Source organism: Rhamphochromis sp. 'chilingali' (genome assembly GCF_963969265.1).
Source record: "Rhamphochromis sp. 'chilingali' genome assembly, chromosome: 14".
Classification (NCBI taxonomy): domain Eukaryota; kingdom Metazoa; phylum Chordata; class Actinopteri; order Cichliformes; family Cichlidae; genus Rhamphochromis; species Rhamphochromis sp. 'chilingali'.
Genome location: NC_137941.1, coordinates 7595457 through 7618385, shown reverse-complemented (window position 1 = coordinate 7618385; position 22929 = coordinate 7595457). Strand labels below are relative to the sequence as shown.

General features: G+C 39.3%; 1 protein-coding gene across 1 annotated transcript in view; it reads right to left on the bottom strand.

Annotated features, from left to right (window-relative positions):
• The window catches only part of LOC308410398 (inactive dipeptidyl peptidase 10-like), a 146828-nt gene that overhangs the window by 44285 nt on the left and 79614 nt on the right, over window positions 1-22929 (bottom strand). The window contains exons 4-5 of the mRNA XM_080903703.1: window positions 9227-9321; window positions 8865-8939 (exon numbers count right to left, since the gene is read on the bottom strand). Coding sequence (XP_080759829.1) covers window positions 8865-8939; window positions 9227-9321 — 170 coding nt within the window. The remainder of the gene's footprint in view (window positions 1-8864; window positions 8940-9226; window positions 9322-22929) is intronic.

Sequence of the window (22929 nt, the reverse complement as noted above, 5' to 3'; positions counted from 1 at the left end):
AAAACTCTCAAGCAAGGGTTAAGCAACTATATTGAAAAAAATCTAGACTGCCAATTCTCATTTGCAGTATAGTTCACATGGTGGCTTCTGAACAGCTGTGCTACTAAAAACACCATCAAAACACAATCACTAATCAGACGAGCTTGTAGGTTTTTATAAACGTGCTAACAAAGACCATGCGACAAGAAAGACAGTTCGGTTTTTCTCCATGATGATAGACGTTCATTTGTAGTTCTGAGATGTACTGAGCCATTTTTACTATTGATTTGAAAGTAACAAGTGCGGAAAAGACAAATGAGGCTCATCAAATGCATTTCTGCATAGTTTCAGAGATCAACTTTCCTCAATGCTTTTGCTAATGGACGACTGCGGTAATTAGCACTCTTTGCTCACTACACTTCATTAACATGCACGTCCTAATGAAAAGCAATCGATACTCTGCAAAAATCACCAGCTCAAAAAGTAAATGTACCAGTACAAGTTCTGACAAATGTCCTTTTTTAATGTCAGAAGGCTGCTGACCGTTAAAAAAACCAAAAAAAAATGGGCAGAAATCTATGGAAACCTTTGACGCAGCAGTATAGTACAGCAGAGAGAGAGAGAGTATGATTATGATAAATTCACGAGACAACTGGAGACAGTGGTGCGGGGGCATGCCATTACTCTCCATAGATTCAGGCTGTCACTTTCATGATGAACACATCTACTCCGTCCATCTCAGGAGGAGATAGCACCTCTAAATCTCTGTGTCAGTCCCATCAAGCACACAGAGCTCATTATGAAGCCTGCTTAGTTCACCGACACCAAGATGTTCCTGCAGCCTACAGAATGGAAGAGTGGGGAAAGACACGTAAGGTGATTTGCAACAAGCAATTTCACTGCTTTTGAATGCAGGCACAGCATTAGTTTTCCGGTGCGATAAATGAACAGTGTTCCATTTTCTATTATAACTTCTTGCAAGCACCATAAAAGATTCACACAGTTTCTTCTGCATAACAAAGTCACAGCTGCTCTTCTTTTCTAAAAGAAGAAACCAACAGGAACTGTGGAGAAAAGACTGTTTGATGGGCTCAGGTGCACTCTGCTGCTAACAGTAAGCACTATTTTAATCACAAAATGTTCCCTGTTTATTGTGTTATGCACTTGTTTTTGCCAGTTTGCTGTCACAGTGGAACTGCAGTCCTCCAGAGATGAAGTGAGATCAGACAAATGGAAATTTGAATTATGGATTTGTTTGTGGAAAAAATTGAAATTTTCCACATCAATGCTGATTTTTAACCAGATAATTGCTTTATAAGCATATTATTATATTAATCTGAACTCATTTAAAGATTCATGAATAGCATTATCATACAGTGTTCCTCAGAGTGTATTATTTACACCATGAAATATGATCTCTGCTTTAATGATAATGTTAAAAGATGTAAAAAACATTATTTAAATTTGATTAGGAGCTCCACCTGCTGCTGCATTAAGTGCTTCCATTGTCATGGTATCACTGACTGAGTTAACAGGAACGAGTTACCTAGTAAATATGAGGTAAAATTTTATGTATTATTGGGGAGCTACCTGGAAATCTCATTACCGTTATCATTATAGCGGCTAGTAACTAAACTCAGGAAGAGAATATATTGTATATAGATGTTGGTAACAGGGGAGGAACTTTCTAGAACTTGATGCCTAAATTTGTAGGAAGTAATTAAACAAGAGTTACTAACCTGGTCACAAGTATACAGTGCTTGTATTTCCATTCCATTCCAGATCTGCCTTCTTATTACAGTAGTAATTGCATAACAAGATGCTATTATTTACATATATTTATGAAGCAAATAGTTATTCAGAGGCTGTGAAAGGAAGGGTTGCCATCATTTTTTGGTATCAGCAGAGCGAAATGTGCGTTGGAGATAAACTGCTGAGCAGAAACAAAAAAATCTAAGCATCCAAAAGAATATAGTACATAATCAGTCAATAAGCAATACTGCATACATGCAGTATTGCACATGCTTGCAGTCACTATACTAAACAGCAGAGTCAAACATACACTGGCACGTTTGTTTGTTGCAGTTATGGACTGAGTGTTGAGGGGGTGTTTGCATCTGTATTCACAGTGAAGGACATGTGGTAGTTGGACATTATTCCTCTCACCTCAAATGATAATGTTTTCCTTATATATCGGGTGTTCCTTGACTCTTCATGTGAGGTGGCAGACCTGCACCTTTAACTGAGCTGACAGGTTGCCAGAACATGCTGAGAGTGTTGATTTTTTTTCCTTTTCACCCCTTTCTATTTTTACTTTCTCTTGCTGGTTAGTTTTAGGCACTAAAATGATTTGGAGAGGGTAGGTAATGATTGCTCTTTGGGTTAAGTGTGCCCGTCCCAATGTGCCATTACACTATGTTTTGTGGTGTGTCAAGCACCACTGTAAGACAAAGGTTAAGCATAGTGGAAAAGATTTGTGGGCCTTACTGATGTTGAAATTTATCCGCGTTCGTTTTAAAATTATAAATTTCCTCTAGCAGGAAATAAATCTGTTGTATTATAATAAAGCTATTATTTTTTATTGTTATTTCAGCTTTGCTTTTTTTAGTTATCTGTTCTTTAATATCATACAATAAGCTTTCACTGCTACAGAGAAGAAGCTGTTGTAAAAATTAAAAAATATATCTCCTCTTTGTGCATGTGCAGAAAAAAGATTCAAATGTAACGCACAGTTTTCTTCTTTGCATCAGTGACACTGACACCCACACTCCGTTTGGAAGTCAAGGTACAGGAGCACATTGTGACCCAATCTGCACACATGGGTGTGGTTAAACATTAGCACAAACCAGAATCAAACTCAATCAGAGGGCAGATAGTTCAGTTGAATTTATCTCAGCAGCAAGTCCCGAAACGTAGATGTTACATTTTCAAGATGATAATCACACAGGTTCAGGTGGGTTTAATCAGATTCTATAACACTTTGAAGAACAGTAATTAAAATTCATAGCTGTAACTTCAGCTGCACAGTGTGGGAACTCTGAGAGCTTTACAGTTTTACAGTTTTCTTCTTTGTATCTGTACACAGATTTTCACCCAAAGTCAACTCTTACAATTTTGTCGCAGATCTTATTTAAGAGTTGGATGTATGTTATCATTTTTTTTCTATAAACTTTAATGTTTACAACATGTACACAGACTCCAACCTCTTATTCACATATGGGATATTATAAATAACAATTACAAATAACGAACAAATAACAATAACAATAATCAGAATTGGCTGTGAAGATCATTGTAATATTTAGTCAATTCGTACAGGATCGTGATTTTTTTTGTATGTTAGACTATAATTATCCTGCTGCAATTAACAATCTAAATATCACAGATAATAAAATGTGCTTGAGGCAAGATATTTTGAAATTTTCCAGCTTAAATGTCAAAAAGCAGATTTACGTTGCATTTCTTACTTTGTTGTTTGCATTCCATTCTGTTTTTAGTTTAGTTTAAATGCCACAAACAATTTAATTGACATACAGTGGCTTGTAAAAGTGTTCGGCCCCCTTGAACTTTTCCACATTTTGTCACTTTACAGCCACAAACATGAATCAATTTTATTGGAATTCCACGTGAAAGACCAATACAAAGTGGTGTACACGTGAGAAGTGGAACGAAAATCATACATGATTCCAAACATTTTTTACAAATAAATAACTGAAAAGTGGGGTGTGCGTAATTATTCAGCCCCCTGAATCAGTACTTTGTAGAACCACCTTTTGCTGCAATTATAGCTGCCAGTCTTTTAGGGTCTGTCTCTACCAGCTTTGCACATCTAGAGACTAAAATTCTTGCCCATTCTTCTTTGTAAAACAGCTCCAGCTCAGTCAGATTAGATGGACAGCGTTTGTGAACAGCATTTTTCAGATTTTGCCACAGATTCTCGATTGGATTTAGATCTGGACTTTGACTGGGCCATTCTAACACATGGATATGTTTTGTGTTTGGGTTATGTTTAGGGTCGTTGTCCTGCTGGAAGGTGAACCTGATGAAAGACCTACATTTACTGAACAACGCACTGAATGTCCCACTGAATGTCCCACTGAACGACCCATTGACCCACCCACTGAACTGAATTTGGTGTTGAAAAATGTTTCTTATGTTAATTTAAGAGGTGTTAAAACTGACCAGTCGATTTTGACAGGGAACACTAAAGTAAGGGGGTGGGGTGAACACAACCGGAGGGTTAATGACACCTTTGCCTTTGTATTGTCTTTGTGTTTAGAAGATTTTTCCAGCTGCTGACTAATTAACATTTGATGTGCTCCCAAGTATTTACAGCAACAATATATATGTGAGTGAACTAGCTCACTGCATATGTGATATTTGCTTGCAATGCCTGGCAAAAGGTCACTTGGCACATATTTACATAGACTATACAAATATTATAATTGGCATGTCCAGAATTTGGTCAGGAAATATAAGGAGCTTAAGGAGGGTGATGAAGAGACTCACAAATGTGCAGATTCTGTATGGAAATCATTTATGGCTAAATAAAGTATCTGCTTTTGTGGGCACTCTGCCTTGATTGCAGAGAGCCAAGAATGGTGGCCAACCCCTTTCAACCCCTGAGGTTTTCCAACAAGACGGCCTGTTCTCGAACACAACCAGGTGAGCAGAACACGCTGCACAGCCACAGCAACAAAAATGAGGAACACTGAAATACTGTGGATTTGGAGCATTATCTTTTTATAGGTGATATTCAGACTCAGTTTTTTGAGCAGACACTACATGCCATGCATACATGGAATTTATGGCTGACTCATGAGTGTATTATCCCTGCAAAGAAACTGATGTGACTGTTCTGTCTGTTTTGGTTTTGGTTTTTTGTGTCTGATTTTTAAAATTATTATGTAAAAGGAGGTGAGGTGGAGATGGAGCTTACACCAGTTTAGAAGCGATCATTTTGGAAATTGGAATTAATCTACATGGCATACTGAAACAGGAAAATTTTGGAGAAATATTTTGGTTTTTTGATTCTCAAAAAGATATTACAAATTAATCTGCATTCAGATATGTTTCTTGGTCCAGGGACTCAATTCATGAATAACATGAGAATTTTCAGCCTTGGTAAAAGCGTATAGTCTTAGCATGCTTTTATTTGAGAACATTCAATCAACAGATCTAATCTTTTCTTGATTTTCTGTATCCTGTGCAGTCAGACTTCTGTGGACCTTAAATTAAAATATTTATATAGTGTATTTATTGAGTAAGCCTGTTTTCATTGCACTTTGTTGCATTTACTTGATCTATAAAGATAAAAACAGTTTGTAAAATTGGTGCACGGCTCTATTCAGCTTTTTTTTTTACCCAAAAACACAAGCTACAAAACATTCAAACTTTATGGAAACCAGGAACTACTTAGCCCAGGCAACACGGACACTGAGCATAGAGCTAGGTGGATGGCATGACAAAGAACAGAGGGAAAATCAGACAATATACACACACACACAATATGACAGGGGAACAAACCACAGTTAGGAACACAGGTGACAAAAGTTAAGCAAAACTTAACATCATACACACCGGGCAGGAGACTATCAAAGTAAAACAAAAAGTAACACACACTGCAACTAAGACACATGGGCGTGACACAGAGAACAGAGAGAAACACATGAACAAGACAGACTAAACATGTGAAGTGGAACAAAGGGCAGACATGAAAACAGTAGCCTAAAGCCTAGATAACAAAACTAAGCCCAGAATGGACAAATACTGAGCATAGCAGAATGATAACCAAAACCTGGAGCACAAACTTAACCACATAATAACAAAAGCCAGCATAACAACAAATACAAAATTCAGAACTATAATATAAAGACAACAAACTAGAAAACTCCCTAACATTCCCAAAATGCAAAAAGCTGGGTCACAGACCAAGGAACTCTACACCTTGTCATTTTGTTTATCATTCCTTGTGCTATTGACCAATAGTTTGGCGTCATAAGGCCAAGATTCTATTATATATTATGTGTATCCATATATATGTGAGTGAGCTAGCTCACTCACATATATATTGTTGCTGTAAATACTTGGGAGCACATCAAATGTTAATTAGTCAGCAGCTGGAAAAATCTTCTAAACACAAAGACAATTATCTACTTCAATTTGAGCGATGGTTGCTAAAATTGTAGTGCCCAGCGGATCATAGAAATGAATTAGCTTTTGTGGTGTCCCAATGCAACCTGTAATGTGCTGATATTAAAATTGGAAAGCGAATAGTAAAACTGCAGGGCACTGATCAGTCGTTGTGACGTTATGTTAGAAATTCAGGACACTGAAGTTTATGGTGACATGTCATGTTTCAGAATGGAGATTGTTAACGTTAATAAAAGTGAATATAAGGCCTGATTTACATGATTCATATCATTCACAATTTAAAGTAATCCTTATTTGTCTTATATAGTGTGGTCCAGAATTTAATTTCAACTAATTTTCACATATAATGTCTTGAATTCTCAAACACGTAGCCTGATGCAGATAACTCTTAAGCTGGAGAGGAAATGGCGTGTCACAAATTTAGAAGATTATCATTTAGCCTGGAGAAATAGTTTGTTGCTTTATAAGAAAGCCCTCTGCAAAGCCAGAACATCTTACTACTCATCACTGATTGAAGAAAATAAGAACAACCCCAGGTTTCTCTTCAGCACTGTAGCCAGGCTGACAAAAAGTCAGAGCTCTATTGAGCCAACCATCCCTTTAACGTTAACTAGTGATGACTTCATGAAATTCTTCACAAATAAAATTTGAATCATTAAAGAAAAAATTACCAATAATCATCCTACAGATGTAATATTATCTACAGCTACATAAATATTCATTTAGACTCTTTTTCTCCAATTGATCTTTCTGAGTTAACTTCAATAATTCAAACCTTCAACGTGTCTTTTAGACCCCATTCCTACAAAACTGCTCAAAGAAGTCCTGCCATTAATTAATGCTTCAATCTTAAAGATGATCAACTCATCTCTAATAATCGGCTGTGTACCACAGGCCTTCAAGCTGGCTGTAGTTACTGTTACTTAAAAAGCCATCTCTAGACCCAGCTGTCTTAGCTAATTATAGGCCAATCTCCAACCTTCCTTTCATATCAAAAATCCTTGAAAGAGTAGTTGTCAAACAGCTAACAGATCATCTGCAGAGGAATGGTTTATTTGAAGAGTTTCAGTCAGGTTTCAGAGCTCATCACAGCACAGAAACAGCTTTAGTAAAGGTTACAAATGAGCTTCTTTCTTCACCCAGCTCTATCTATCCATGAAGCCAGATAACACACACTAATTAGTTAAACTGCAGGAATGTCTTAAAGACATAAAGACCTGGATGGCCGCTAACTTTCTGCTTCTTAATTCAGATAAAACTGAGGTTATTGTACCCTGCCCTGAAAATCTTAGAAATATGGTATCTAACCAGATTCTTACTCAGGATGGCATTACCTTGGCCTCCAGTAACACTGTGAGGAACCTTGGTGTGATTTTTGACAAAGACATGTTCTTCAATGCACATATTAAACAAATATGTAAGACTGCTTTCTTCCATTTGCGCAACATCTCTAAAGTTAGAAATATCCTGTCTCTTAGTGACGCTGAAAAACAAGATCATGCAGTTATTACTTTCAGGATGGACTACTGTAATTCATTATTATCAGGATGTCCTAAAAACTCCCTGAAAAGCCTTCAATTAATCCAAAATGCTGCAGCAAGAGTCCTGACAGGGACCAGAAAGAGAGAGCAGATTTCTCCTGTTTTGGCTTCCCTTCATTGGCTTCCTGTTAAATTCAGAATTGAATTCAAAATCCTGCTCCTCACATACAAGGCCTTAAATAATCAGGCCCCATCTTATCTTAATGACCTTGTAGTACCATATCACCCAATTAGAGCATTTCACTCTCGCTCTGCAGGCCTACTTGTTGTTCCTAGAGTATTTAAAAGTAGAATGGGAGGGAGAGCCTTCAGTTTTCAGGCCCCTTTTCAGTGGAACCAGCTTCCAGTTTGGATTAAGGAGACAGACACCTTTGTCCTGTTTTCATTCTCTCACCCCAACCGGTCGCAGCAGATAGCCCCGCCCCTCCCTAAGCCTGGTTCTGCTGGCGGTTTCTTCCTGTGAAAAGGGAGTTTTTCCTTCCCACTGTCGCCAAAGTGCTTGCTCGTAGGGGGTCATATGATTGTTGGGTTTTTCTCTGTATCTATTATTGTACGATCTACTGTACAATATAAAGCGCCTTGAGGTGACTGCCGTTGTGATTTGGTGCTATATAAATAAAATTGAATTGAATTGACTTGAATCAGTCCCTATCATATCTTAAAGACCTCATACTATCATGTTGTCACAATAGAGTGTTTTACAGTGGTTGTTAGAATTTCTAATCCAAAGCTCCCAGTTTGGATATGAAAGACAGACACCCTCTCTATTTTTAAGACTTTGTATAAAACTTTCATTTTAGATAAAGCTTATTGTTAAGGTTGGAACAGAGACCCCTGAACCCTCTGTTAGTTAAACTTCAATAGGCCAAAGATCCTGGGACCTTTCCATGACACTCTGAGCGTTTTCTTCTTCAATCGCCTCTTTTTTATGTGTTTACACATCACTTTTGCACTGCGTCATTAGTAGTTTTCATGGCTGAATATGTTATATTCTCACAAATCAAACCTGCTAATTTATTGACTATATGCCTTAAAGTTATACCATTATGCCAGCTCTGTGTTGACTTACTGAACAAAACGATATCTCCACAGTTTGCAGTTCATGGTTCATGAACTGCAAACCTCCAGTATAAGCAGCCTCAAGCCAAACACCAGTGAATGTATACAACGGGAATATTAAGAGCTTCTCACCTGCTTGACATCATATCCCAAAAGGACAAAATTCAGATCTGGAGAAACTGTGAACTTTGACGCTTTAAAAGTCGCCTGTGGGAAGAACAAGAATATGAGAAGAGTGTGAGTTTTTAGTTGCTGCTGTTGTTTTCACAATGAGCCTTTTCACGGGTTGCTGAACACCTACACTTTTCAAACTAGTCGTGTCTTGATGCATCAACATACACACTCTGATAGATCAGTGCATGGAGTGGCTTGAGTGGCCTGAGCTGGGTCACAACGGCTGCTCTTTCCAAGATGTTGCAACCCACAAAAAAGTCTTGCATCACAATACTGACAAAATATGTCATTGAGATTTTTAATTTTTATTTCTTACTTACAAATGTTGTATTTTTCAACAGAAGGTCTGTCTCGTTGGTGCGTGTGTTGACTTTGAAAACGTCTCCATCCCAGCTTCGAAAGATTATTTCATCCTCTGTAGGACAGATAGAGGCATTAAATTGATATGCAATGTTTGTATGTAAACAGATATGAGTTTTTCAATGGTCACGTACTGAACATAAACCGGGAAACCTACACATAGATTACATGAATAAAAACAAAAGTCACAAGCATGAAAAGGCAATCAAGTTCTTCTCCTATCAGTAACAATGATATTTATTAAAAAAAACATAAAACCATCACCTATTATTGCTATAACAATAACAATAATAATAATAATAATAATAATAATAATAATAATAATAATATAATAAAAATCAAGATTCAAAATATTTTCTTCTTTCACAATTCCCAATGAACACAATCTCTTAATGAACAAAATATTATTTATTGGAGGTGGGTTTTTTCCCCTCTGGACAGAAGAGGTCTGTTTAAAACACATGAAGTTTCGACTGCAGCTGACTGTGTTTATTTTTAATGTTGCCGAGGCAACCTCAGCCACATGAATTTGTGATGTGGTCCTGAAAGTTTGCATTATTTATATAATCTAAGATTGCATACTTCAGAAACGCTCTCATCTGCACCTCCGTGTCAGATGGGTATTGGAACCGGCTATTTGTTTGTGGATTAGGCTCGCTGTGGTTTCTATTACTTCTGTTATCTCCTTATTTCTTTGTGCTGTTTTCTTCCTTTGCCTTCTGTGTTCTCCCGTCTTTATTCTCATGTCTTGTGTTAGTCTTTCTGTCTTCTTGTTATAGTTTAGAAATTTTAGATTTCTGATGAGCTATGTTTTGGTTTTACTTTGTGTTTCTTGTTTCCTTTCTTAGTAAGTGTCTCTGTCTTTATCGTATTTGCTTGTATTTGACTGTTTCCACCTGTGCTTTGTTCTGCTACTAGCCAGTTATGTATGCATTGCTCCCTTTGCCTGTACTCGATTGTCTGTTGCTGTTCCTCATCTTTGTCCTGTTTTTTCTAGATGCAGGAACTTTTAATGGGAATTGTTACCATTCCAAGGTTGCTTATGTTGACCATATCTTTGCAAATAAAGTAAAAACTGGAGATGTCTTCTTGTTTTCTCCCATGGAGTTTTCAGTCTTGCCAGATGCACTGCTCATATTATGTGTGGATTTTAAAACACATATTTGAATTTTTCTGAAGCTGTAGTCTCATTTGTTGAAAGTTGTTTTATAAAGTCCAGAGGCAGAAAAGGTTAAAATTCATTTTTCAAGGTGCTCAAGGTAAAATTAGTTTCTTCAAAGTAAAACTGGTCAGCAGATGATCATTTTGTTCCTGATGAATTGCAACAGTTGAACTTCTCACCTTTTGACTCCAGAAAATATTACGGGACTACATTTTCGTGCAGCAAAATACAGTTCCAACCCCCACACATCCACTCACCCAAGTTGGAAAAAATGTTTTTTCAAAGTTGCAAACTAAGTTAACAGCAAAAATTAGAGCAAGCAGCTAAAACACTGGGAATGAGAAGTGCTAGATTCTACAATAGAATACACATTTGTCCCACAACCTAAGTGATTATTTAGGTAAGTAAAACTATGTATACTGGTTTGAGAAAGGGTAGCGTACTGTCATCTGAGGCCTGTACTATGAAGTGAGTGACAAATGTATCTTTGTGTTATCAGGATTCATCTACTTAACACTGCCAGTCAGGGTTACTGGTCACTTGAAGCTAGATATCATCTCACTAAGTTAACCCTGGATTTCCCCTGTGTGTTCTTGTGAAAGGGGTGACACTGGCAGCATCTGATCAATCACAATTCTGAATAAGTGTCCTGGTGGCAAATAAGCTCGTGTTATAAAGAGAGATAAATTATATTATGAGAAAAATATAAATAGGCTGAAAGCAACACATCTGCTGCAGACAAAGCAATAGTATGAGTGAGTGGTAGGGAGGAAAAGCACTGTTGAGTAATTTAGTATTAAAAGCGGTGTATGAATGCATAAGCACTTTATGCGCTTCAGTGAGATTGAAAAAGGTCTTTTGATATTTGAAGCCAGGAAGGAAAGCCAGCAAAAATCTGTAACTGTGTAAGCTAACTAACTTATCAATATCACAGCTCTGACATTAATCCACAGGAGAATGAGATGAATTGAGGATTGGATTTATTTTATTAAAACACTCTTTAACAGACAGTTTTAGTTTTCTTTCCTTCTGTTGAAAACTCGGTGGTGTTTGACAGTCAGAACAAAAATAAAAGTAAAAGCAGAATCTAAATGCAGGATAACCTGCATGTAAATTTGGTTTAAGATCCAGAAGTACAAATAGGAACTCTGTTTTAGGATCATAATGTGTACAGAATAATCAAACTTTTGTGGAATTATTAGCTGCCAGTTAAAAAAAAAACAATGAAAGGAATATAATTGTGTCTAAGAATTTATATTTAGTACTGGTGCTCCTCAGCAAAAGACAAAGACATGCTACTGAAAATGTTTAGATCCACGTGCTGACAGAGTATAATGGATCATCTGGGAATAGTGACGCTATTTTCTTGAGAACTGATTGATCAGTGATTGGTGGTGATTTTATACTTGTTGACAGCGTACTCTGGAGCAGGACTACTCAAGAACAGAAAATAAATGCAATCATCAACAAAAAAAGAAGATCAAAATGCAAGTGACCAACAATAAATCTGTATTGCTACATGAGAGGAAACACTTGTGTCATTTTAGGAATCCTTTACAACAATCTGAAAGGAAAGTAAAATGTTGATTGCAAAGCATCTACTGTTAATGTTATTTGTAATGGCTTTTGGCATGAAAATAACACCTCAGTCCAAGGATAAGCACTTCAATATTTTCTGTAATATACTCACATATCTATATTATTGCTAATATATATTGTAATATATCTATATCACTAAAGCACTTCTGGATGGATGCAAACTGCATTTCGTTGCCCTGTACCTGTGCATGTGCAATGACAATAAAGTTGAATTCTATTCTATTCTATTCTATTCAACCACCGACCATGTGTAAAGACCAAAAGTTTAGAATTCCTGGTAGACATTAAACAGATAAGTCCAGTCAAGGCAGTTTTATTTATACAGAACATTTAAAACAACAGTAGGTGACCCACTGTGCTTTCCAGGCAAATGTTTCTGGTCTCCAAAAACCCAAATTAAAAAAAACACGCAAAAGTCACATAAGCAAACATCAAGAAAAAACTTTCCTGGAACGGCCTGTCTAAAAAAACCTCAGTTTTCAACAGTAGAAACAATAACAGGAGTTCCTGCAATAACTCTCATCTAATCCCAAACCAGCATTACAGTCCACGGAGGCTGGAATTCCATTAATGCATTTGACAGGTCTGAATCATTCCAGGGCCCCTGTCTCATGTAAATGTCAACGAATAAGCTCGGAGGCATCAATCTCAGTCAAGAAAGCCGTTGACTTTCAAACACTCAAAACACTTTAGAGTATAATGACAGGAAAATAAATATGAAATACAGACGGATTGCTTGTTTTCAACAGGCAAGCAAATCCTCAAAAGGGCTCTTGTCATTTAGAAACTCCTACCCACAGTAAAACAAACCACAATCCATTTTTTTCCTTCATATTTTATATGCAGCACGTGTAGCAAATCACTGGTTATAAAAAAAACATTTTAAAGCAGAGGTAATTGGAAAAATAGGGCTAGTGTCCTCCTGAGTTGAGGACAATTCCTTGAGAAATTGCTTCGAGGATAACGGCAACATGTAATCTCAGATGTGATTAAAGTGTCTCAACTATTCAATGACTTGCCACTTTTAGGCAGAGGACAAGAATTAAGGAAGTACCCACTGCTGACACTGTTTCAAAACTGACAAAAAGTCATTTATAGCTCCCAAAGTAAATATAACAGGGTGAAGAAAATATTAATGTTTCACATTGCAGTACTTTCACCAAACACTGATGTCCTTGTCGATCACAACTGATCAATTGAGGAGCGAGATTTATTTTAAAGGTTAAATGAATGCACGTCAGGGCTGCAACCAATGATTATTTTCAGTGTCACTTCATTTAACCTTTCTCAAATTAGCCAACTAATCATAGGATCTATAACTTTACATAAACTGCATTTTTGTTGTTGTCAAAAAATCAAAGATATTTACAAGCAGCAAATCCTCGTGCTTGAGAAGCATGAAACCAGAAAATGGGACTTCAGAGATTAATTAAAATAGTTGCCAATTAAACAAATAATCAATTTCTCAAATGCTTCTTTCTGCTTCATTGCTCTTCGGTTAAACTGGAGGCACAGAGTTTGAGAGATGTCAGTATTTGCCACACAGGGACTAGTGCATCTAATGACACAAGATTCTGGGATTTCAGAGCTTTGCTCATACTCCAAATAAAAGTCTGAACTTTTTTTGGCATTTCTTTTAAAATGTGTCAACATCTGGGAAGAACTCAGTTTGTGCTCTGTCACTGTTATTTATTAGACTGAGATGTTGTCAGTTGTTTGCAAGTAATAGCAAGGTAGGGGACGTGTGCTTCAGAGTGCTTAAAGTGCCAATTTTGAAGATTTCTTGTTTAAATAATGTCACTATCTGTCAGCAAATGAGATAACACAATGGTGAACCTATCATACACTGACACAGCACAGTACAGTATTTATCTATTTCCAGTATTGTGATCTGGATGTTAGTGGCTGTTAGTCCTTATAATCCTCTCTCATTATTGTTGTAAAGTTTTCTCTTCCCATGGTTTCCTGTTTTATGAGCCATTTGTGTTTCCCCAGTCTGCATTTTATTGTGTGTGGCTTGATTCTTGGTCCCTTGCTTCTTGATTCATTTTACTTCTTGCTTAATTTTCAAAGATTAGTCCCTGTTTGGTCTTTCTGTTTTCTTTTACCTCCTTCCATATTTCACCCTTTATTGTTGTTTAGATTTCACCTTTTTTCAGGATTGTTGCTGTGTGTATTTAGTCTCAAGATATTTGGTTTTTGTACCATCTTTTGAATTTATTTTATACTTTTGGACCGTGGACTCCATCTGATTTGTTTCTTGTTCATTATGAGGTTGAAAACAAAAGTTTTTTAATTTTAGTAACTGTCGCTCCATTTCATGTGGTGTCTGAAAACAGGTTTTCACTTGATCATTAACTCAAACCATGACACTGGCAACTGGTAAATATTTTCCTCTTTTAAAAGACAAAAATTTGGAGGTTGGAGGTTGGAGGTTTGGGGTTGGCGTTGAAACAAATCGCACCAGAGACCCATACTTGTGTCATACACATCACAGCAGTTGCATAAATTTTACTACATCATAAGTTAAAAAAATGTGTTGCTTTACTAAGTATAGGCATTGACTTTCTTAAGTTTAAACATTATAAATATCTGGTTGAAATTTTAAAAAATGTCATGATTTGGGTTGAAATGCAACCTTTGCCACATATTTTAAAGCTTTTCTTGGTTGCCATGGTGATATCTCCCTGCTTTCTCTGCATAAAACAGTGCTTTTGACGAATACACTTCCTTTTGAGATGCACTGAAAACATCTGTCTTCATGAAGAAAAAAAAAAGATTTCTGTTTTGGTGACTTTTCCACATTCGGTTATAAGGTTGCACTGGAAAAAACACAACAGTGTCATCGTTAGCATTATTCCACAACAGGTCATTTTGAAATATCACAGGGAGTAATGGGAAAAAAGAAGGAGCAGCCACTGCAAGTGGTTAAATGAAGAGCAGCAGGTGACAGGCTGTACACCTCTTAACTTCCCAGACGGTTACCAGCTTTGATTTTGATCTTTCTACACTGCACAGAGTGCCAGTCTGTGAACAGCAAGGCACAATGAAAGACACGCTGGCTCACAGAATGAGCAAAAAAAAGGCCAATTATTCTGACATCTTCCACAAAATGACATGGCTGTCTCCAGAATTCTGTCACCTGTAGTATTAAACTACATTTACCTTGACTATCTTTAATTCTAGGCACTGCCAAGTTGACAACGACTGGTATTGTCAAATAAATAGGTAAGCTAACATTACACAGCATATCTGTGTAGGCCCTCAGTCAGCATTAAACACCTTTTAAAGTTGATGGCAAAGACGTTAGAAGAATGCAAAATGTTTCCGTCTTTTAGCTTTACTTTGTTTTCTATTAACCCCTGAGTGCAAAAGCAGATAATTCCACAAGAACATGTGGAAGCAACATTTCTGCCTGTGATTGATTATTGTGATCCACCTTATACTCCTCCTCGGTTTTATGGAGTGTTGATTCAGTGCATCACATTCTGAATGTTCTTGAGGTCCTTGTAGCAGCTGCCGATATTCACAATTGGATACACTCGCTGTTACGGTTTACTGCAGATAAGCCTTGAAAAATTTGAATCAGTTGGTGAAAGTAAGTTGGCGGTCAGAAAGTCTCAGCACTGGCGGAGCACTGCAGAGCCATTCGTATTAAACAATAACCCTGTCAGAACCCTGCAGATATAATATGAACATATGGTGCTTTGGAGCAATAAAAGTTTGTCTTGTTGTACTTTTCTGATCGAAGTGGACCTAGTAATGAATGAGTAAAGACTTAAAGAGCCCTTGGCAGAGTGTTTATTATGCATTTCAAGAACGCAGTGAAGCAACTGAGAGAGAGACCAGAGACTTGTTTTTCTCTCTGTCTGGCAGAGTTTCTAAACATGATTTTATTTTTGCCTTTACTAGTGTGTATAAAATCTTTATCCCTGATTTGATGCCAATAAGTCAATAATTGGGTGTTCTTTTTGAGCCTGGACAAAAGGTTGACATGCATTTCATTGTGGAGAAGCTATCATGTCTTGTGGTGATAATGTAAATGCATGAGGTGTTTATGATGAAATCAGCACTTAATTAACAGAATATATACATCCCCCAACCACTTTATTATTTATGCCTAGCTAGCACCATGGCTACACATCCATACTCTGAGTTCTCACATTACACCACATCCTACAGGTGCTCCATTGGATTGAATCCTACAGGTGCTCCATTGGATTGAATCCTACAGGTGCTCCATTGGATTGAGATCTGGAGGCTATGGGGTCAATTTGAGATGATTTGACCTTCGTCACATAAAATGTTACCCTGCTGAAAGCAGCCATCAGAAGATGGGTTATATTGTGGTCATAAATGGATGGACATGGTGAGCAACAATACTCTGTGGTGTTTAAACGATCCTTACTTAAATGTGCCACAGAAATATCCCCCAATACACCGCCTCTAGTTTGAATAGAGGTGGTGTAATGGGGGATAAACAGTTTTTGAAATACTCGAGCTCTTTTTAGCACCAACAACCAATTCACGTTCAAAGCCACTTAGCCACCTTTCTTCCCCATTCTGATGTTTGATTTAAACTTTAGCAGTCCTGACCATGTCTGCAAGCCTAAATGTGCTGAGTTGGTGCTGCTCTGATTGGCTGATTAGATCTTTCCATAGACAAGCGGTTAAACAGGTGTGATTGGTAAATGTGTATTGTTCCAAATCACTTAATCTCATGAAAATTAACACATTGCAGACACATATTATATTGTTATAATATAATATCTCTGCCTCAAACAAAACGTATCAGTTCATTTCAGTTTCAGTTGTAAAACTACTTTCAGAAACTAGTTCTACAAAGATCTCATTGAGTTCTGTGTCCTTTTACAAAGAAACCTATATTTTGAAAAAAGCCAATTTTGAAGTGCAAGTTGGCTTCCTCAAAGATTACTCTGGGACTTTTATTCTGCTGAATGTAAGACAGGCAGTATTTGAGAGGACCATATAGATTTGCACAGTCCGACTTTCAGGAGCAGAAAACTAAGCATGACCGAGAGGAGCCAACCGCAGTGGTCCTGTCACACAAAGGATAGCTCAGACAGCTTGAAAGCACCACTACTGACATATGGTGTAAAACCATTCACCAGAGAGCCTCTAAAGAATAAAGTCCTTCCATTATGATGAGTGGTACTTGTGTTGATGTGTTTTTCATGGTGAGTCTGCAGGGAGAGTGCATCTTGGCCTCTTTATAGAAACAAACAAAACTATTAGATTTCTCCCAGTGTCACTTAAGAGTTTCATTTCCAGTAGTTGACTATAAACCAATCAAAATTCACTGATGATAACACTTTGTGTTGAAGAAGTAAAGTTTACTTTTAAATTATTAAAAGGAGAAGGAGAAGGTTTCAAAGGCATGTTTTCAATATCTCTAATTATTATTTCAGTCATTTAAAGCAGACCACATAGTAATTATATTGCAGGCTGTTTGAGCACATGTAAAGTGGGTAATGGAAGAAAACAGGAAAAGAGAAGAACATCCTAAAATTAAATACACATTACATTGCCTTCATTCTGTTCTGAGGAAAACTCTGATTTGGTTTGACACAGTAAGTAAGCAGCTCAGATATGAATTATAGCTTGTCATTTCTTGCCAATAACAAGCTATAGAAACATCCATTATTATTGTAGCCTGATCTATTGAGAAATACAGATAAACAGCCAGTGTTGGGACTAACGCGTTATTAAGTAACGCGTTACAGTAACTACGTTATTATTGTGGTAACGAGCACGGTAACTAGTTATTATGCCGAAACCAGGAACGCGTTACTCGTTACTGGGATTTAGATAGGCTCGTTATTCGTTACTTTGTATGGTGGCTATCGCGGAGCTTCCACAGATTCAATAACATTAGCAAGTGTAGGAAGCCAGCAGGTGGATGAAGGAAAAGGGAGGCAAGAGGAGAGACCCGAAGCGGCCGCTGGTCCAAGAGTGTCAGGTGAACTGAACTTCGGGTAGTTATAACCTGCAGTCCATCTGGGTCAGATATGAACCAAGTTTAGTAGTGATGGGTCGTTCGCGAACGAAATGGCTCTTAGAGCCGACTCTTTGACGTGAACGACGCGAGCCGGCTCCTTATCGCGAGCCGTCACGTGGTTTTTTTTTTTTTTTTCTCTCAGCCTCTCTCTCGCACTTTTTTTCCGCTTCACTCTGCACGCGAGCCTTGTGCTTTACGCTGGGCAGAGGGGGGAGGGGCGGTAGTTACACTCAGTAGCACAGGAACAGAGCCAGAGAGAGAGAAAGAGAGGCAGGGACAACAACATTAGAAAGGTATAGTAATCATCCACAACTATTTTCGGTTGCAGATGATAAAGGATTGAGAAAGTTTATTCATGCAGGTCCATATGACAGAGAATGTGCATGTTCTTTTAGTTTTCATATTATAATTTATATTTAATTGTGTTGTGGTTTGCAGTGTTTTGTGTTCTTTTCACTTTAAATTTGTGAAAGGAAAAAGCTGAAAATTTAAATAGTTAAAACTTGAAATGTGAATAGTTGATTTTTATATTATATGATTTATTTATTACATTTTATGTGGAGTGAATAAATAAAAGTATATTTACGGTGGCCCCTAGAGACAAAGCACATACAAACTTCAAATCACGTACGAACTCTGAAGCATGTACAAACTCCAAAACATGTAAAAACACGTACAAACTCCAAAACACGTAAAAACACGTACAAACTCTGAAGCACGTAAAAACTCAGAAGCACATAAAAACTCAAAACACGTACAAAAGACAACAGAAGTGCTCCAGGATGCTGGGCGCAGTGTTGAGCCTTTGTTATCTTGTGGCTACACAAGCCAGCAAGTACCAACGACCGGATTTGGTGTGTCGTAGTAACAGGTAAATGAACTTTTTTTTAAATTATTTGAATATATATATGAGTGCCTGTGTATAAATACACAAACAATACACACATGCTTTCAATTGTGTAATTTAAGTGATCTAGTAGCTCTGCTTTGGAAGTTCAGTTCATGCTAGAAATGTGTTTTGGAGTTTGTACGTGTTTTGTCTCTAGGGGCCACCGCATATATTTATATATAAACATATATAAATAAAACCACTTGTTTTTATGTTAGTAATTCCTTTTGTGCATAATTTTATATTATTGTTAATAATAAATTAATTAAAGCAACAAAACAACCTGAAGAGCCGGTTCGGAGCCGAAAGAGCCGGCTCTTTTTAGTGAGCCGAACCGAAAGAGCCGGATCTCTAAAAAGAGCCGGAAATCCCATCACTAAAGTTTAGTATATATCAACTTCCGGCGCCCCCCGTGTGCGGCAGCCTGTTACAGCAGCTCTGCTCATTCTGAGTTTCTTTCTTTCTTATCTTTTTTCTCGTAATTTTTTTATAACTAACGTATTAGTAATTAGACTCTGCAACCATGTTCTACCGTTTTGTGCTAGTCCTGGTCGTTTTTCTCAGTTTATTTCTACTTTTTTCACCCGTGTCTGGGGACCCAGAGCAGAGATCCTTTGTTTACAGTAAGGATCAGCTGTTAGCGCTGAGCCCTGCAGCGGTACTGCCGGCGGACAGACCCGATATTCCCAGCGAGCTGAGGAGGAAAAGACGGGGGTGTCGTGCTGGGAAGGAGCGCCGTCGCCCGAGAAGGAGACGTTATCGACCATCTCTTCCTTCTGTAATTATTGGAAACGTAAGATCTTTGCCCAATAAGATGGATGAGCTCATGTCGCTAACCTGGTCACAGAGGGAGTACCGGCAATGTAGCATCATGATGCTAACGGAGTCGTGGCTAACATCGCTAACTCCGGACACAAGCGTGACACTACCGGGATTCCAGCTGCTGCGAGCGGACAGGACCAGAGACAGCGGTAAGAGGAAAGGAGGGGGACTGGCAGTTTTTGTGAACGACAGATGGTGTAACCCTGGGCACATCACTGTAAAAGAGCAACTCTGCAGCAGAGACATTGAGCTGTTAGCCGTTAGCATGCGTCCGTACTACCTGCCCCGGGAGTTCTCGCATGTTATCGCGATAACAGCGTATGTCCCCCCCCTCGGCCAACGCGGATGCAGCCTGTGACTCTCTCCACTCTGTGGTCAGCAGACTGCAAACACAATCACAGAGAGCCCTTCTCATAATATCAGGGGACTTCAATCATGCCTCACTGGACTCCACACTGCCCACCTTCACCCAGTATGTGACCTGCCCAACCAGAGTCAATAAAACACTGGACTTACTGTATGCCAATGCAGAAGAGGCATACAGTTCATCACCTCTCCCTCCCCTGGGCAGATCTGATCACAACCTGGTGCACCTTGTCCCTGTGTATGAGCCCTTAGTGCGCAGGGAGCCACCAGCCACCCGCACAGTACAGAGATGGTCAGAGGAGAGCGAGGAGGCTCTTAAGGATTGTTTTGAGTCGACTGTGTGGGAGGTGATTTGTGATGACCACGGTGAGGACATCGACAGCCTTACTACATGCATTACTGACTATATAAACTTCTGTGTAGATAACACTGTACCTACCAGGACTGTACGGTGTTTCTCCAACAACAAACCTTGGATTACCCCAGAAATTAAAACCGTCCTCAAGCAGAAGAGGAGGGCCTTCAAATCCAGAGACAAAGAGGAGTTGAAAAGGGTGCAGAGAGAGCTGAGGGGACTGATAAGGAATGGGAAGGAGAGCTACAGGCAGAAGATGGAGTACCAGCTTCAACAAAACAACGTTGGTGAAGTCTGGAGAGGCCTCAGAACCATCTCGGGCCACAAACAGCAGAACTCTGCCTGGGAGGGATGTGAGATGGGCAAATGAACTGAATCATTTCTTCAACAGATTTGATTCAACCATGAGACAGTCTACAACATCGGCTGCAGACTCACCCACCCCCACTGCTGCTGTTCCACCTCAGACACTTCACACCTCCTCTATTCACCCTGCTCACTCCCCCCCACCCCCAACAACAGCATCCAATACACACTCAACACAAGGCTCCAGCCTGTCTCTCTCAACCACCCAGGTTAGGAGGGAACTGAGGAGGATTAATGGCAAGAAGGCAGCGGGTCCAGATGGCATCAGCTCGAGGGTCGTCAGGTCCTGCGCGGACCAACTGTGTGGGGTGATGGAGCACCTCTTCAACCTGAGCCTGAGGTTGGGAAGAGTCCCACAGCTCTGGAAAACCTCCTGTGTTGTACCAGTGCCAAAGACTTCACGCCCCAAGGACCTCAACAGCTACAGGCCGGTGGCTCTGACATCCCACCTGATGAAGACCCTGGAGCGGTTGGTCCTGGCTCAGCTTCGGCGCCTAATAAGCTCATCACTGGACCCACTTCAGTTTGCCTACCAGCCTGGCATTGGAGCGGATGATGCCGTCATTCACCTCCTACATCGTTCCCTCGCTCACCTGGAGACCGCTGGAAGCACTGTGAGAATCATGTTCTTTGATTTCTCCAGTGCCTTCAACACCATTCTTCCCTCGGTTCTAAAGGACAAGCTGGTGAACTCTGGAGTGGACCATCACCTCACTACCTGGATCCTGGACCACCTCACCGACCGACCACAGTATGTGAGGACTCAGGGCTGTGTGTCGGACAGGGTCGTCTGCAGTACGGGGGCCCCACAGGGAACGGTTCTGGCTCCGTTCCTCTTCACCATCTACACTGCAGACTTCTCCCACAATTCCACCCAGTGCTTCCTGCAGAAGTTCTCTGATGACTCTGCAATAGTCGGCCTCATCACTGATGGGGACGACAAGGAGTACAGAGGTCTGACCCAAGACTTTGTGGACTGGTGCCAGCTGAACTACCTCCAGATCAACGCCAGTAAAACCAAGGAACTGGTGGTAGACTTCCGCAGGCACAAGCATTCTCCACTGCAACCACTGAACATCCAAGGTATGGACATTGAGGCTGTGGACAGCTACAGGTACCTTGGTGTTCATCTGAACAATAGACTGGACTGGACTCATAACTCAGACGCCCTCTACAGGAAAGGGCAGAGCAGGCTGTACCTGCTGCGGAGACTCAGGTCGTTTGGAGTGGAGGGCCCACTCCTGAAGAAATTCTATGACTCCGTGGTGGCTTCTGCTATCTTTTATGGCGTGGTCTGCTGGGGCGGCAGCATCTCTGCTGGGGACAGGAAGAGACTGAACAGGGTGATCCGAAGGGCCAGCTCTGTTCTAGGATGCCCTCTGGACCCAGTGGAGGTGGTGAGTGACAGGAGAACGGCGGCTAAGCTGTCATCCCTGATGGACAACATCTCCCACCCCATGCAGCAGACTGTGACAGCACTGAGCAGCTCCTTCAGTGGGAGACTGCGGCACCCACGGTGTGGGACGGAGAGATTTCGCAGGTCTTTCCTCCCCACTGCTGTCAGACTCCATAATAAAGACTTTAACTGATCAAGCACACACATCCATACATATGCAATAATACTAAGTGCAATAATCCTTTCTGTCATCGTTGTATTTTTACTCAGTTGTATTTGTATTTGTATTCTATTTTTATCTTATTGTATTCTACTGTATATAGTATTTTATTTTATTCTATTCTGTACAGTTGTGTACTGTATTTATTATTATTGTATTCTAATTTTTGCCTCATAACTTTTGCACTGTCCACTTCCTGCTGTGACAAAACAAATTTCCCACGTGTGGGACTAATAAAGGTTATCTTATCTTATCTTAAGTTTAGGTGGAGTTTATTTTCGTTGTGTTGACTTTTTCGTACTGCGTACTAGCTAGCATGACGGGGTTTCTATACAGCTGGGTGGTGCTATGTTACTGATGTTGAACTTTATTTTGTTCATAAGGTTAATTATTAGAGTTGCCAACCGTCCCGTAAAAAACGGAATCGTCTCGTATTCAGAGAAAATATTACGCGTTTCGTATTGAGGTG